The sequence below is a fragment of the Setaria viridis genome, chromosome 1, assembly GCF_005286985.2.
Source record: "Setaria viridis chromosome 1, Setaria_viridis_v4.0, whole genome shotgun sequence".
NCBI classification, from domain to species: Eukaryota; Viridiplantae; Streptophyta; class Magnoliopsida; order Poales; family Poaceae; genus Setaria; species Setaria viridis.
The window spans coordinates 32,978,901-32,992,973 of NC_048263.2; the positions used below are offsets into that span (position 1 = coordinate 32,978,901).

At 51.0% G+C, this 14,073-nt stretch overlaps 3 protein-coding genes across 4 annotated transcripts; 2 read left to right on the forward strand and 1 right to left on the reverse strand.

Moving 5' to 3' along the window:
- Positions 1-33: 33 nt before the first annotated feature.
- Positions 34-4,061, reverse strand: LOC117865444 (F-box protein At5g51370). Of its 2 annotated transcripts, none has more exons than XM_034749649.2 (3): positions 2,499-4,061; positions 507-768; positions 34-420 (listed from the first exon to the last, which is right to left on the reverse strand). In XM_034749649.2, the coding sequence occupies exons 1-3, from the start codon at positions 3,674-3,676 to the stop codon at positions 352-354; spliced, it is 1,509 nt and encodes a 502-aa protein (XP_034605540.1). In that variant the 5' UTR covers positions 3,677-4,061; the 3' UTR covers positions 34-351. The 2 variants fall into 2 exon arrangements, with proteins under 2 accessions (XP_034605540.1, XP_034605551.1); XM_034749660.2 differs by having other exon boundaries at positions 34-417; positions 2,499-4,060.
- A 2,686-nt stretch (positions 4,062-6,747) lies between these two features.
- On the forward strand, positions 6,748-9,690 carry LOC117855947 (putative expansin-B14). Its single transcript, XM_034738350.1, has 4 exons — positions 6,748-6,898; positions 7,090-7,202; positions 7,320-7,513; positions 9,363-9,690. Exons 1-4 carry the CDS (start codon positions 6,748-6,750, stop codon positions 9,688-9,690), a joined length of 786 nt encoding a protein of 261 aa, XP_034594241.1.
- A 2,277-nt stretch (positions 9,691-11,967) lies between these two features.
- On the forward strand, positions 11,968-13,561 carry LOC117866589 (expansin-B15). The gene is given in 5 exon segments (XM_034750833.2): positions 11,968-12,185; positions 12,302-12,414; positions 12,505-12,698; positions 12,983-13,179; positions 13,182-13,561. Coding segments are annotated over 5 exon segments (816 nt in total). The 5' UTR covers positions 11,968-12,028; the 3' UTR covers positions 13,337-13,561.
- Positions 13,562-14,073: the final 512 nt, after the last annotated feature.

Below are 14,073 nucleotides of genomic sequence, written 5' to 3' on the forward strand. Positions count from 1 at the left end.
ATAAACTTCCGAAGGTTCTATCCAGTCAATCAATTACTAACAAAGTTTGCATATAATTCATGAAGGAATGCTTTTGGTCATACATAAATACTCTGGTCAGGCTCTTCAGAGCAAATCTCAGCTTGTCAATTACAACTCAGGTACAAACACAGTCGGGCGCCCAGTACCGAAAATGTGCTTCTAACTACCAGGTTCTGACTAGTTATGATGTGTCTTTGATCTGAACGAAGAACGGGTGCCAGACTTCGCATACTGGCCCCTTTGAGTATCAAGAAATGTGGCTGCCTTTGGTCTAAAGTCGATGAATTTAGCTTCTGAGCACGAAGTTCCTGACTACCAGCAATCCAACAACTAAGCAGCAACACCTGCTGAATAGTTGAGCACCTTCCCTTTGATCCGTTGGTGGGCCGGTAAGATCTGCTGCAAGAAAGGTCAATCCTTATGGGGCAGATTACAGGTGAAGCGCATCGCAGGGAATGGAGCACCAGGATGATCAGACTTCATACCCTTTTGAAAAATACCCTGCCCTTCTTCCCCATTCCAGTCCCTACAAGGCTCGCAGCAAGAAGTGACTTGTTGTCGGGCCGCCACTTCAGCTCTTTGAGATTGGAGAATAGTTCTGAAAGGGCAGGTGTTATTTCCTCATCCTTGATTTTATTGCAGGAGACAACTTCTAGGCTCTGCAGGTCACTCCATGAGGTGATCACTGATTCTAGACCTCGAGTTGTTAGTAGTGAGCACCTTTCTAATGACAGGAATTTTACTCTCCTGCACAAGATGAAAACATGACTATGGTTAGGCACAATCCTGTACCAGGTCTCATAAATAGTATGTTTATACACATATAACTAATCCTCTATGCTGCAAATATATTGGTACGCCCCATATCGCTCCAATTCTATTAGTACCATGTTTTTGCAGGTCATACTCAGGCATTTCCAAAGAGGGAAGATATAAATATCCAGATGAAAGCTAAGAATATTTAGTAATTACCCTACTGATTCCAGTAGAAGTACACCTGTGGCTACTAGCCATTCCTTTCCCTATTCACTGAGTTGTATCTAATACTACATAACAAGAAGGGGTGTTTTGATAAGTAAAGCAACAAGTGTAACGACACTGGAGATGGTACAATTTTTTTATGCAAACCCAGGACTGTGTTGTCTTGCAAACCCCTACTATGAAAGTGGAAAAATGAGAAGGAAAGCCAAGCACCTTACATGGAGTACTGAAATGCATCGAAAATGAGAGACCACAAAACGAAAATTGAGACAGAGCTCAAGAAGAATCGAGATCAAAGGCATAGAGTAAAGCACACATGTAAATATGGGTCCCTAACTACACATGCAAGTCTACTTACAAATGGTACATGTTTACACCCAGAGCCCATTAGGAAGAACAGAGATCAGGAGTTGTCTAGACATGGTCACATTTGTGCACAAATAGCATAGTAAACTAATAACTTCATATGGGACAGAAAAAACTATCAAAGTTAGTAGCTTGCACAGCTAGATTAGTAGATGAAATACTGGAACACGGTCGATTCTTGACCTTTTAGAACACTAACAACCTAGGAAGCCTAAGAAGATTGTTCAGCCGTATATCAAACAAGTAAAGCATATACTTATTCAGTATCGACATGACATTCTTGATTGCTCTGAATAGTCGTGTTATAACGTTTGGTTTATGATTTTTGGTGGAAGCTGAAAATGACTCGTTTGCTATCTTAATCAAACCCACTTATTCAGGTTTCTCTTATCTACGTCATGTTTTACATTTTGTTATTATTTAGTCAAACTCTCAGTGACGTACAGATAATCCAAAGGCTATTATATATCAAAGCTACACAAAACATGAGGGTATGGATATCATTGGCCTAAATAAACTGCCATGGAGGAGGAACAATAGTTATGAGGTGCGGGCGTGCGGCAGTATGGCTTGGTACACACAACTAAATGCATTTTCGAAATTAATGGCGCATGTCTGCATTCTGCAATTGAGATGTATATTTTTCTTCCCCAGTTTGACAAAAAGCACACTATCAAATTGTACTTGAGCACCAAACGCCTAGCTGCAGTACTTGTGCCAGGGTCACACAGGGGTACAGCAACATCGGTAAACATATAAAATCTGCTAATGAAGGATATCATAGTGCAGATGTTAGAAGGTTTGCAAATAACCATGATGTGCACTCCAAAGTGGCAAGGCAATTCTTTATTTTTCAATCACCAGAGAACTAGTGGGGACTCCAAACGCAGAGGGGTCCATGAGTTCCCAGCAATCAAACTTAGCCTTACATCTGACGCCTACCAATAGAGCACCTAAACGTTGTGTAACATAGCATCATTTGTTGCCAGCATGTCACAATCACAGAATAAACATAAATCAGGATGAATGAAACAGTCAAAAGCACAAAACTGTCTCCATTATGCAATCATTAACTACATCAAGAAACCAGTAATAATACACTTAAGTAATTAGATTGGTGGTTCTAGTACCTGCATAGGCCAACCAAGGCAAACATATCGTCTTCCAGGCCCCAGCAATTCTGGACCTGTATCTCACGGGCACCCTCACAGACCAAAAAGAGGGCATGGAGAGCGCGGCGGTCATTCAGCAGGCACCGGTGCAGCTGCAGGCTCTCGAGCGTGAGGCAAGCCCCAAGATGTTCTGCCGGCCCAGGATCATCGTCAATCCGGCTGCATCCCTGCAGGCGCAGGGTCTTGAGGTTCCCACAGAAAGCGAGCGCAGCAAGCCACCCGCCGTCCATCCTGTGGTCGGCGATGGTGAGCTCCTCAAGCATCGCGCAGCAGCGCCCCACAGCCGCGATGCCGTCGTAGCTCCCCTCGCAACCCACAAGCTCCAGCTTCACCAACCGCTTGCAGCCATGCGCGAGGATGGTGAGGCCGATGTCGGTGACGCCACCGCCCTCACCGGTGCCGTAGAGGGCAGGGGCCGCGGCGACTATGCGGAGGATCTGGAGGTGCGCGAAGGCGGAGACCGGGCGGAGGGCGAGGTCGGTGCAGCGGTGGAGCTCGAGCTCCTGCAGCGTAGGGCATCCGCCGGCGATGGCCATGAGCCCGCCGGACTCGGCGGCGGCGGTGGCGGAGAGGCGGCGGAGGTTGGGGAAGCTGGCGGCGACGGCGGCGAGGCCCCGGTCGAGCGCGTTGTCGTCGAGGAACCGGCAGGCGCCGAGCGGCGGGTCGGCGCTGGTGTCTAGGGTTAGCGAGACCGCGGCGCAGGTGAGGAGCGGGGCGGCGGAGGCGGCGTGGTGCGCCGCGGCGGTGGGCGCGGCGATGGAGGCCGGGAAGAGGTCGAGGTCGGCCAGGTCCGGGAAGCGGTAGGGCAGGCGGTGCGCGACGAAGGCCCAGTCCCGCACGGCAAGGCGGCGGCGCAGGCGGCCCGCGACGCGCGTCCACCGCCTGCAGACCAGCGAGGCGGCCCCCGTGAGGTGGGGCTCCGGGAGGCAGGCGAGCACGCGGAGGAGCAGCGCGTCCGGGAGCGCTAGGGTTTGGTCGGGCTCGTGCGGCGGCGCGGCCGCCATGGCCGCGGCGGCTGGGCGCGCGCGGAGGCCGGGCGTGCTGTCCCCCGCGAGCCACAGGTCGGGCCAGCCCTTGAGCAGCTGGCGCTTGCCGAGGCCGAGGTCGCCGAGGCAGTCCCCGCCCGCCTCAGGCATCTACCGCGCCCGGCTCGGCTCCAGCGGGTGGCGCTGGCGCGGCGCCGCGCAGCCGCATGTGGCGTGCAGCGCGGCGCGCGGCGCGGGCCGGGGGCGGCGGCCTCTGATTCGGGGACGGACGGGGCGATTCCGGCGGTGCGCGGCGGGCGTTGGGGATCTGAGGATTCGAACGAATGCGAGCCGCCGGGGGGGCTTGTTGGGGGGTTTTGGGATTTGGAAATTGGAAATTGACGTTGCCTTTGCCGCTTGACGACCTCAGGCGCGGGGGCGCGGAGCGGGATAAGAGAAGACCGCGATGTGGCGACCGGCGAGTTCAAGGTTCGCCGCTTCAGAGGGTGGCGTTGGTTTGGCGGTGAGGAGCGTGTGGTGGTGGCCCGTGGCCCGGTGGGGGCAAGCAAACGTTTTGAAATCCTTTCCTTGTCTCGGCGTGCAATGTGGCCTTTCGTTTGTTCCGTTGCTTGGCACTTGGGGCCGGGGGCGCTCGTGCTGTGCAGCGGATTATTTCTCGAGAAATGCTTCGTTTTTGGCTGCAAGAAATGGACTGCCTCCTTGTTTCTTACGTTCACGAGCTGTCTAGAAGTCTAGAACACCTTGCCTTCGTTTGTTGAGAGACAGAGAGACGGTGAGATTAGTTGCGTTTTATTGCAAGCAGTCAGTACTACTTGTTCCGGTACGATGAGGTATCGCCGACGCCGAGCCTATTGGGTGTGCTTGAGCATTAGGTTGAGCTCTGCTTAAATGCAGAACGGGATCTTTACCAGCTTTCCTTGAACTGTACGCGTTAATGTACTTTATTAGTGGTTATTCAACTCATGTTTCTCCTTTTTCGGATCAATGAACTGGTCTCTCTTTCTGGCGAATCAATTGGCTCAGCTCCTCTGCTGCAGTCTGTGGCACTTGCACTTTGTGCAGTTTCAGCTGCAGCCGCCCGGCCCAGCTCAGGTCCGTGACTTTTTCGAAGAACGGACCAGCCCAGCCCAGGTCAGCTGAGCCATCGAACTTTTGCCGCTTCTCCCTAACCCAGTTTAATCAGCCCACAAAACGTAGGCTGGGCCTTTCGGCTCACCGCTGCAATCAGTTCTGCTTCCGCCATGAAGTTTTGGCCCACGTTGCGGGTAGTTCTTTCCGCCGGCGAGGCGGGATGGCGGGGCCGGGATCACGCAGATCAGGGAGGAATCGGGGGGAGAGACCGAGAGAGCAACTTGACAACGGAAACTGCGGTCTTCTTCAGCAAGAGTTTGGCCACCTGCGTTTACATGTTGTCCTTCGCTGCCTGCCTGCATCGTCAAGGGCTCAAGGCGATCGGAGTGGAGTGCGGACACACGCCGGCGGGTCCTCCCAGTCTCCCACCGCGTTATTAGCACTTTGCTACGCCGGCTCGGGTCTGTCTTGGGTAACAAAGCTGGGTGCACTCGGTTACTGGAGGCCTGCCACACCTTCCCCAAATCCACACCCACTTTAAATGGAAGGATATAGATAGAAAATAATATACCCATTAAAAATGGGAGGGTACAAATTAATCAATTGCATATGTATATATATATAGTACAAAGTTAATTATTTATTGATATGGTTAGGATTGAGGAGGGTAAGGAATGAATAATAATTATATGGATTTAGGTGCGAATAAGGTAGGTTTGTCCATACCCTCACGGTGGTAGGACTAGTTACTGGCATGATCAGGAGGCACTCAGTTGGGACTGTGTCCATCCGAAATTTTGGTCGAGGTCTTAATGAGATTATCTTGGACTCGGTTAAGTCGAAGATCGTCGCCGTGGAAGACGTATCTAGATTGTACTAATTATTCTGCACAAATAACAGAGTATAGGCTGATCTTATCCGCATGCTACCAGACGAGCATAGATCACCTAGATAGGTTATTTGTGGTGGAATATAACCATGTTCGTATCATCCAATCAACACATGTGCTTTTTGTGTTCTGATGAATTTATATTAAGAACTAATGATATTTTTTAGTGATAAACGAAGTGTCAATCGACAGCGACAAACACAATGTGCGTGTGTGCATTTATATACGCAAGTATCCATACATGTATGCATGTAAGTGTTTTGCGTCTAAACTGTATATTGAAATTTTTTTAAACAAATGTGCTTGGTGTGCAATTGTGCATGTCGCGCTCCAGCAGATGAGTAACGAGTCAGTAATAAATTCAGGTAGAATTGGTTTTTGTCTTCACCACAAGTTACACAAATATAAAAATCCATCTAGATTTGTTATGATATAACATTTTGTGTCATTTATCGTAGTTATTAATGTCTAGAACAAAATATTGGATGTGCTAGATTTGTGAAAGATGTTTTCATAACAAACAATTCTTTCTATTTTAAAATAACGCGGTGGGAGGATCCGCCGGCCTGCCTCCATACTCCACTCCAATCGATCGACCTGACGATGCAGGCAGGCAACGAAGGACAATCATGTACAAAATTGAAGATTTAACCATTGTCATTAATCTTAACCCAATAATTTGCCTAACAAGATGAAAATTTTGTGCACGCCGCCAGATCCTCCCTCTATTTTTTTATAAGGCATGCATAAATTTAAATATTTGACCATTGTCATTAATCTTCTCCAATAATTTGCCTAACAAGATGAAATTTTGTTAAACAAAAGTGATAGTATTAAATTTCTTATTTGAAACTAATATCCTATTTTTATTATTTTATTGCTACCAACACTATAATATAATATAGGTCAAAGTCTAATTTGAAGATTGTACCGAGTCAAATTGTCTATATTTCAAAATGAATGGAGTATATCTCTATAGATATTTTCAGTAAAAAGAATATTTTGTAGATATTGCTACTCATCAAAGTATTTATTGGAAGAACCCATGTTGTTTTAATGTAACAGATATTATGTTTTTTTATGTGTTCAGAGGAATTTGACCGAATAAATCTCCCGTGTACCTGCTGCCACGTATATTACCTAGTGATCTGCAGGCTACAATAGAGAGTAGACGGCTCGAGCACACTTGGTAGCACACACCACTGCGCTGAACCACTCCCCTCGTCCTCGTACCTGAGTATTGTCCTTCGGCAAGGTCGTCATGGCTTCCAAGATCCAGGTCCGGTTTCGTTTCACACCCTTTGTGGCTCTCGCCTGCCTTCTCCGTCCCGGGGCGCCCATTGAGCTCTCCGACTGGTCCAACGACGGTGGCGCGACGTGGTACGGCCCACCCCACGGAGCTGGGAGCGACGGTGTCGAACTGTCTATGCACGGAGACACACATGAAACTGTATGTACGCGCGTAGCGAGTTCTCCGATCCATAGCAAAATCGAACCGCACTCATACGTTTTCTGCTCCAACCGCATGCATAGTTGCATAGACGAAGAATTCTTAGTAATGCCTGCCCGCGTACGTGAATGTCACAATTTTTTTTGTGTGTAGGTGGCGCGTGCGGGTACCAGAACGCCGTGGAACAGCCACCGTTCTCCTCCATGGTCACCGCCGGCGGCCTGTCCATCTTCCAGAACGGCAAGGGCTGCGGCTCCTGCTTTCAGGTACTGTTCGTGCAAACCATGACACGGCCGTATCTTCAAAGTCACTCGTATTACTGCACTCACTTAATGCATGACGCCGCCGCCGTTGGTGTTAACAATAAATTCCTCTACCTCCAGGTGAAATGCACCGAGCACGCGTCGTGCTCCGGCAGCCCGGTGACCGTGGTCCTCACGGACGAGTGCCCCGACGGCGCGTGCCAGCAGGAGCCCGTGCACTTCGACCTGAGCGGCACGGCGTTCGGCGCCATGGCGAAGCCCGGCCAGGATGACCTGCTCCGCAACGCCGGCCGCCTCAGGGTCCAGTACACTCGGTAAGCTATCGACCGCACGTACCGCGTGCGTGCACTGCACGGGTACTAGTCAGACAAGTAGCATGGTGAAGGATCCAAACGGGCGGCACTGCCGATTCAAATTTCTTCAATGAACTTGGCGAAAATCTCAAACCAATCCACAAACCTCTCTTCTAATATCAAGTTCCGCTAGCTATGCAAGAGCTAATGGACCTAGGAATGGTGCTAGGAACCAAATTAGAGACTAGCGGAAGCAGAAAAGAACGCAAACAAGTGTCAAAACACAAAAGTACGGAAACTCCGCAAAAGTCTTCGGAAAATTCCGCAACTTCCGGAGAATCCGCACAAACCTTCGAAGAATCCGCACCTACGGAATTTCCGAGAAATTCTTCAGAATATTCCGCACCTACGGAATTTTCCAGAAAGTTCTTCGGAAAATTCCGCACCTACAGAAATTTCTGGAATATTCCGGAATATTCCGCAGCTCCAGAAAAACAGCCTTCGTGAGGAAGTTGGAAAAATCCAAAACTCGATCAAACGACCTCCAAAAATCATGAAATTTGAACCTATGACTCACAACAACATACCAAAGCTATTCCCAAAGAATCACTTCAAAAAGCTTAAATATTCATCACTAATTTTGGAGAACATTGAAACCCTACCAAGAACTCGAGACTTTGGGAAAACTACAAATTCAAGCTGAACCTGTGGGGGATTTAAGGGGTATCACATCATAGATGCTCACAAGGATCCTAGCAACAATTTCCCCCAACAAACCTCGCGCGATTTGGGCTCAAACTCGAAGAACCAAAAATCCCCGAAAATAGCTTCGAAAAGACCGAAAAAAATAGGAGAAACAAAAGATTTAGTCACGGATTTGAACCACAAACTCAAGTAAATCATGAGGACAATGTCTTTACAAGATAAGAACTAGCCTCCTTCCTTCATCCACCACTAAGATGAAGAAATTAAGAGAAAAGAGCAATCACCCTCTCAGTTCCCTCTCTCCTCTCTCCCTCTAAGTACTTGGCTAACCTCTAAACAAATGAATTAGGGTTTCTTGCAAGGGTGCTGAAACAACCAACCATCCATCCATACATCCATCCATATATATAGTTCATGACAGATGACTAAACTACCTCTACAGCTACAACTAAGATAACCGCCCACGTAAGGTTATTTTGGTCTAGTTTTTTTAGACGCATCGGACAGACACGCCACCTTCGCGACTCTGCTTTGCCTCGACGCAAGCTTCGCGATGATGCTACGTGCCTTCCTTATCGAAGCTCCGGCCACACCTGGCTCGCCCCTGATTCTAAGGCCCAAACCAGGAAACCTATCTGCGCTGTGGTTTTGAGGCTCAAACCATCCAAACCGTCCATCTCCGCTTGGCCGCCTCGCGACATCCTCGATGTCGACGCGTGTCCGGCCTCCGTCAAGCCTCCCGCTCGACTCGACCAATAATGTCTCCATCCCGTCATGTTCTCTCACCCTTCCGTGCACCGTGTGGACCGCCCATGACTTCGTTCTGACTCCTCGGGTCCATCGGTCCAAGCCTACTCGCGTTTATCCTTCACCGCCCTTTGTCCATCGGCATGAACCTTTCGCCCTACCTTCACCGCGTGCCGTCGGCCGCCATGTCGCATCCTACACCTGCACATCACAAGCTAAGAGTAACATCAAACTACACAACGTTGTCAATCACTCATCATCCAAGGGTGACCACCATTGATCCTCAACATGTAGTCACGCTTTCCGTGCATTACGCGTGATGCATACAGGTTACTGCAGGGTGCACGTAGAGACAACATTTTTGGGGTAGCCTCCCCTTTGTGATACTAAATCTCGTGCTTGTCTTTTGTGCATGCAGGGTGCCATGCAACTGGCACGGGATGGACGTCGCGTTCAAGGTCGACGCCGGCTCGAACCCATACTACTTGGCGGTGCTGATCGAGTGCGAGTCCGAGGACGGCGACCTGCGGTCCGTGGAGCTCATACAGAGCGGTGGCGCGTGGGCGCCGATGCAGCAGTCGTGGGGCGCGGTGTGGAAGTACAACTCGGGCCCTGCCCTCCAGGCACCCATCTCCCTCCGCCTCATCTCCGGCTCCGGCAGGGTGCTCATCGCTGACAAGGTCATCCCACCCGGGTGGACCCCCGGCCGCACGTACCGCTCGATCGTCAACTTCAACTTCTCATGAAAAATGCTCGGAGATACATGTTGATGCGCCGCGCGCCCGCCCGCCTGTATCAAAAGCGTGGTGTTAGTTTGGTTTATGTGTTTCGAGCTGTGCCCGTGCGATGCGTAATCGTCGTTAGGGTAGCATGCTGTTACATGTGCAAATCCGCCGTTATGTGTTACAGAGGAATGGTGTATCCGTCTCAAGGGCGATGAATAAAACCATATTTGGAACATTCAAAATTTATCCCAAAATAATTCATTATACTTAATGTGGTATGTGTGCATGTGCATGTGGGCATGCAACAGCCAATTAGTGCTAAATATGGCTAATAAATACTTCTAGGAGTAGGGCAATCGAGCTTATTTTATCTTCTTATTAATCTATCTTAAAATTCTTAGAACGGAGGGAGTATAACTAATAAGAGATATAGGTCTTTTAAGACATCGATAAGATCAGAAGTTTATAGGTCTTTTAAGACATCGATAAGATCAGAAGTTTGACCGGTAATATCTAAAAAAATACTCCTTTCGCTCTAAAATTCAAGTACTCAGAATTTCTTCTCCAAGTATAAGGTATTGTAAGCCTATTTGGACACGGGCTATTTATTAATCCTCCACCAGACTTTTCTCTTTCACTAATTTAATGGCATGCAAACACACTTTTTTTTCATGTAACCATCGTTTTTTTCCCTTTGGGCTGCATGCACCGTAGGTATTTTTTAAGCGCTTATCAGCAGCAGTGCCGACCGTGAGAGAATGGCCATGACAGATGATGACACCCAACATTTCTGTTCATCAGCCCACGTAAAAGTAGCCGAGGCTTTTCCTCAGTTCAGGAGTCAGCACAAAACAGAGGCCCATGTTTCTTTGTGACATGGCCCCATAGAAAGGCAAATATGTTGCCGGCGCGACAGCTCATTTCGCAGAGCATTACGCTGTGACACGCCTGCTGCCTCACAAACCGAGTGGTACAAAATTACAGGAGCCACGAGAACGACGCCATTGACCTCGCTCAGGAGCCACGAGAACGACGCCATTGACCTCGCTACCACTTGTTTGGATACCCCTGCTAAATTTTAGCAGCTAAAGTTTAGCAAAGTTTAGCAACAAATTTGCCAACCATCCTTACTAAATTTTGCTAAACTATAGTTGCTAAACTTTAGCCATTTAGCAACATTTTAGTTGCTAAACTTTGCTAAACTTGGGGTTGGACACCCTTTGCCCCTCATTATTACTTGTCTGGACCCTCTCTTCCCCCCCTCCCCCCGCCCGCGTTAAATAAGGGTAGACAGGTCTTTCTACACCTCATTAATGTTGTTTAGCCCATGAATCCAAATAGCCATGACTAAAGTTTAACAACTCAAGTTTAGCTACTAAAGTTTAGCAAACGGATCCAAACAGGTCCTTAAATTTCAGAAGTTGATTTTATCCAAACAGACCCTTAAATTTCAGAAGCTGACACTACTATTTATTGCTCAACTTGGGAGCATCAAGTAATTACATGGAAGGAAGATGAGCAAAATGGTAAATTCAATGCGCAGAATCTGGTGAAAGTAACCTGTGAGTGGCTTCTAGGATTCTCAAAATCTAGAATTCTAGCTCTCAGAATCTAACTCAAAAGCTGCCCCGTTTGGAGGCTTCTCAAATTGCAGCTTCTAGATACTGAGAATCACCCCAAATCCAAACGGGGCTACGGGGCCTATAGCCTCCTAGGGTCGTCTCTCCAACCGAAACAACGGAAACTGCCGTCCTGTCCTCTTGACGAAGTGCTCTGGCTGCCTGTACCCGGGTCTGTGTTGCTCGTTCGTCGTCGGCTACCAGCTTGATCGGAAGTACGCCAGGCTGATCGGTGATCGATCGTCCCACCGATTTAGCACTCACGAAATGTGACTCCAGTCCATTGGCTTCGACCCGGCTGAATCGACCGAAAACCGCCATATATGGCGCAGTATATCCAGAGAACGAATGAATCGTGGCGTAAACGAGTGATTTAGTAGCGCACAATTAACGGGCCGCGCATGCCACCACACTCCAACAGAGGAGTAATGAGCCACCGCGGACCATGGTAGAATCACCAAAGGGGATTGCGTTTCCGATTTCCCCACCTTGAATTTCAGATGGATTTGAGTATTTGACACTGCAAATCTGCGTGCAATACTCCACCGCAACCCGACGATCACTGAAGTAATTTAATCACAGGGGCGCGCGATCAATCTCTGCCGTGAACCTGCCACCTACCGATCGCGGGGCTATAAATAGACGCCACGGGCACACTCGGGAGCACACACCGCTGCACCAGACGCAGGCAGCACACACTCCACTGCGCTGCACGCCACCACTCCGCTTGTCCTGGGGCCATGGCGTCCAAGGTCCGGTTCTTCTTCATGGCCTTCGCGGCCCTCGCCTGCCTCCTCCGTCCCGGCGCGCCCGTCGAGCTCCACCGCAAGCTCTCTGGCTGGTCCGACGGCGCCGGCGCGACGTGGTACGGCTCACCCAACGGCGCCGGGAGCGACGGTACGTCGTGTGTTCCGAGCATGGACGCGCATGAAACCCTGATATTGTTTTTTGCGTACACGAATAATTCCTGATAATATAATGCCTGCCCTTCGTGCATGTCGACTTGCGTGTAGGCGGTGCGTGCGGGTACCAGAACGCCGTCGACCTGCCGCCGTTCTCGTCCATGATCGCCGCCGGCAGCCCGTCCATCTTCCAGAGCGGCAAGGGCTGCGGCTCCTGCTACCAGGTTCGTTCGTTCGTCCACACACCGTCGTCGTAGAATTATTGTACTCACTTAATAATGACACCGCCGCCGTTGGGGCAATAATTTCCGCAGGTGAGATGCACCGGCCACGCGGCGTGCTCCGGCACCCCGGTGACCGTGGTCCTCACGGACGAGTGCCCCGACGGCGTGTGCCTGGAGGAGCCCGTGCACTTCGACCTGAGCGGCACGGCGTTCGGCGCCATGGCGAAGCCCGGCCAGGCCGACCAGCTCCGCAGCGCCGGCCGCCTCAAGATCCAGTACACTCGGTAAGCTAGCCGCATGTATACGGTATACCGCGTGCAGGGGCATGCCCTGAAACACTAGCCAGTCTCTACTTGTGCTTGTGTCACACACATGCGTGCATGTAGTAATCGCTTTCGGTGCCTTCTGTTGGATTGTTACCTTGTGGCCTTCACGCACGTAGTACAAACGCAGCGTGACCGTGACGCATGCGTGCTGCGCGCACGTACAAACGTTCTTGTGTAGCCTCCCCTTAGCGTCTCTTGTCCTTTTGTGCCGTCTATGACCGCGCGCTGCGTCTGCATTGCAGGGTGCCGTGCAACTGGAAGGGGATGGAGATCACGTTCGGAGTGGACACCGGCTCGAACCCGAACTACCTGGCGGTGCTGATCGAGTACGAGTCCGGGGACGGTGACCTGCGGTCCGTGGAGCTCATGCAGGCCGGTGGCGGCCGCGCGGCGTGGGCGCCGATGCAGCAGTCGTGGGGCGCGGTGTGGCGCTACAACTCGGGCTCCGCCCTGCAGGCGCCCTTCTCCATCCGCATCACCTCCGGCTCCGGCAGGGCGGTCGTCGCCAACAACGTGATCCCCGCCGGTTGGACCCCCGGCGGCACGTACCGCTCGGTCGTGAACTTCAACTACTGACAAGTACAATAACTGGGTAGATGCGCGCGCGCGCGCGCCCGCCGGCCGGCGTGTTACTGTGACGGCGGCGTGGCGCTATTAGCTTGGTTTATGATTCAGGCTGTGCGTGCGTGCAGTGGGCGTAGAATTAACGCCTGTGCAGTGTTGCGTGGGTGACATGGTGCAACTCCGTGCGGTCGTGTTATCGTGCATCGCCGGAATGGTGTGTCCGTGTCAAGTTGGGTATGAATAAAGTTGGAAGTGAAGTTTGGTAGCAGCTTGTGATTTCGCTTTTCTGGCGGCGTCCTCGTGCGTCTCTCAGGCGAAGAAGAGTCCGTTGGATGCCAAGCGCCGCCCACGCCATCCTTAACAGAAGCGGCGGAAAGAACAGTGTTCGCGTCACGCTTGTGCATTCGGCGTGTCGCGACGAGCCGTCCCAGGGGCGCGTGAACAAGGCAGGAACGGAACGTGGCGCCGCGGCGGCTGCGGACTCCCATGCTGAGCTCCACGTGCGTGTCCCAAGGCGGGCCGGTCGCTTCTGCATGCGCCATGGCCGAAGCCCACCTGCTGCCACGCCGCGTCGCCACGGCCATCCATGCGTGCGCCGGGGCGGCACGACGAGAACACTGAACACGGCTTACCGCTAGGCCAAATCATCCGCCATCTCACTTGGAGAGCTGGTGCGCGCGGACGCTCGCCTCGCTAGTCGCTACCGGTTCCTCTAGGGTCACGTGTTTCGGTGTTTGGTACGCCTTGGGCGTTGGCACTTGGCAGGTTG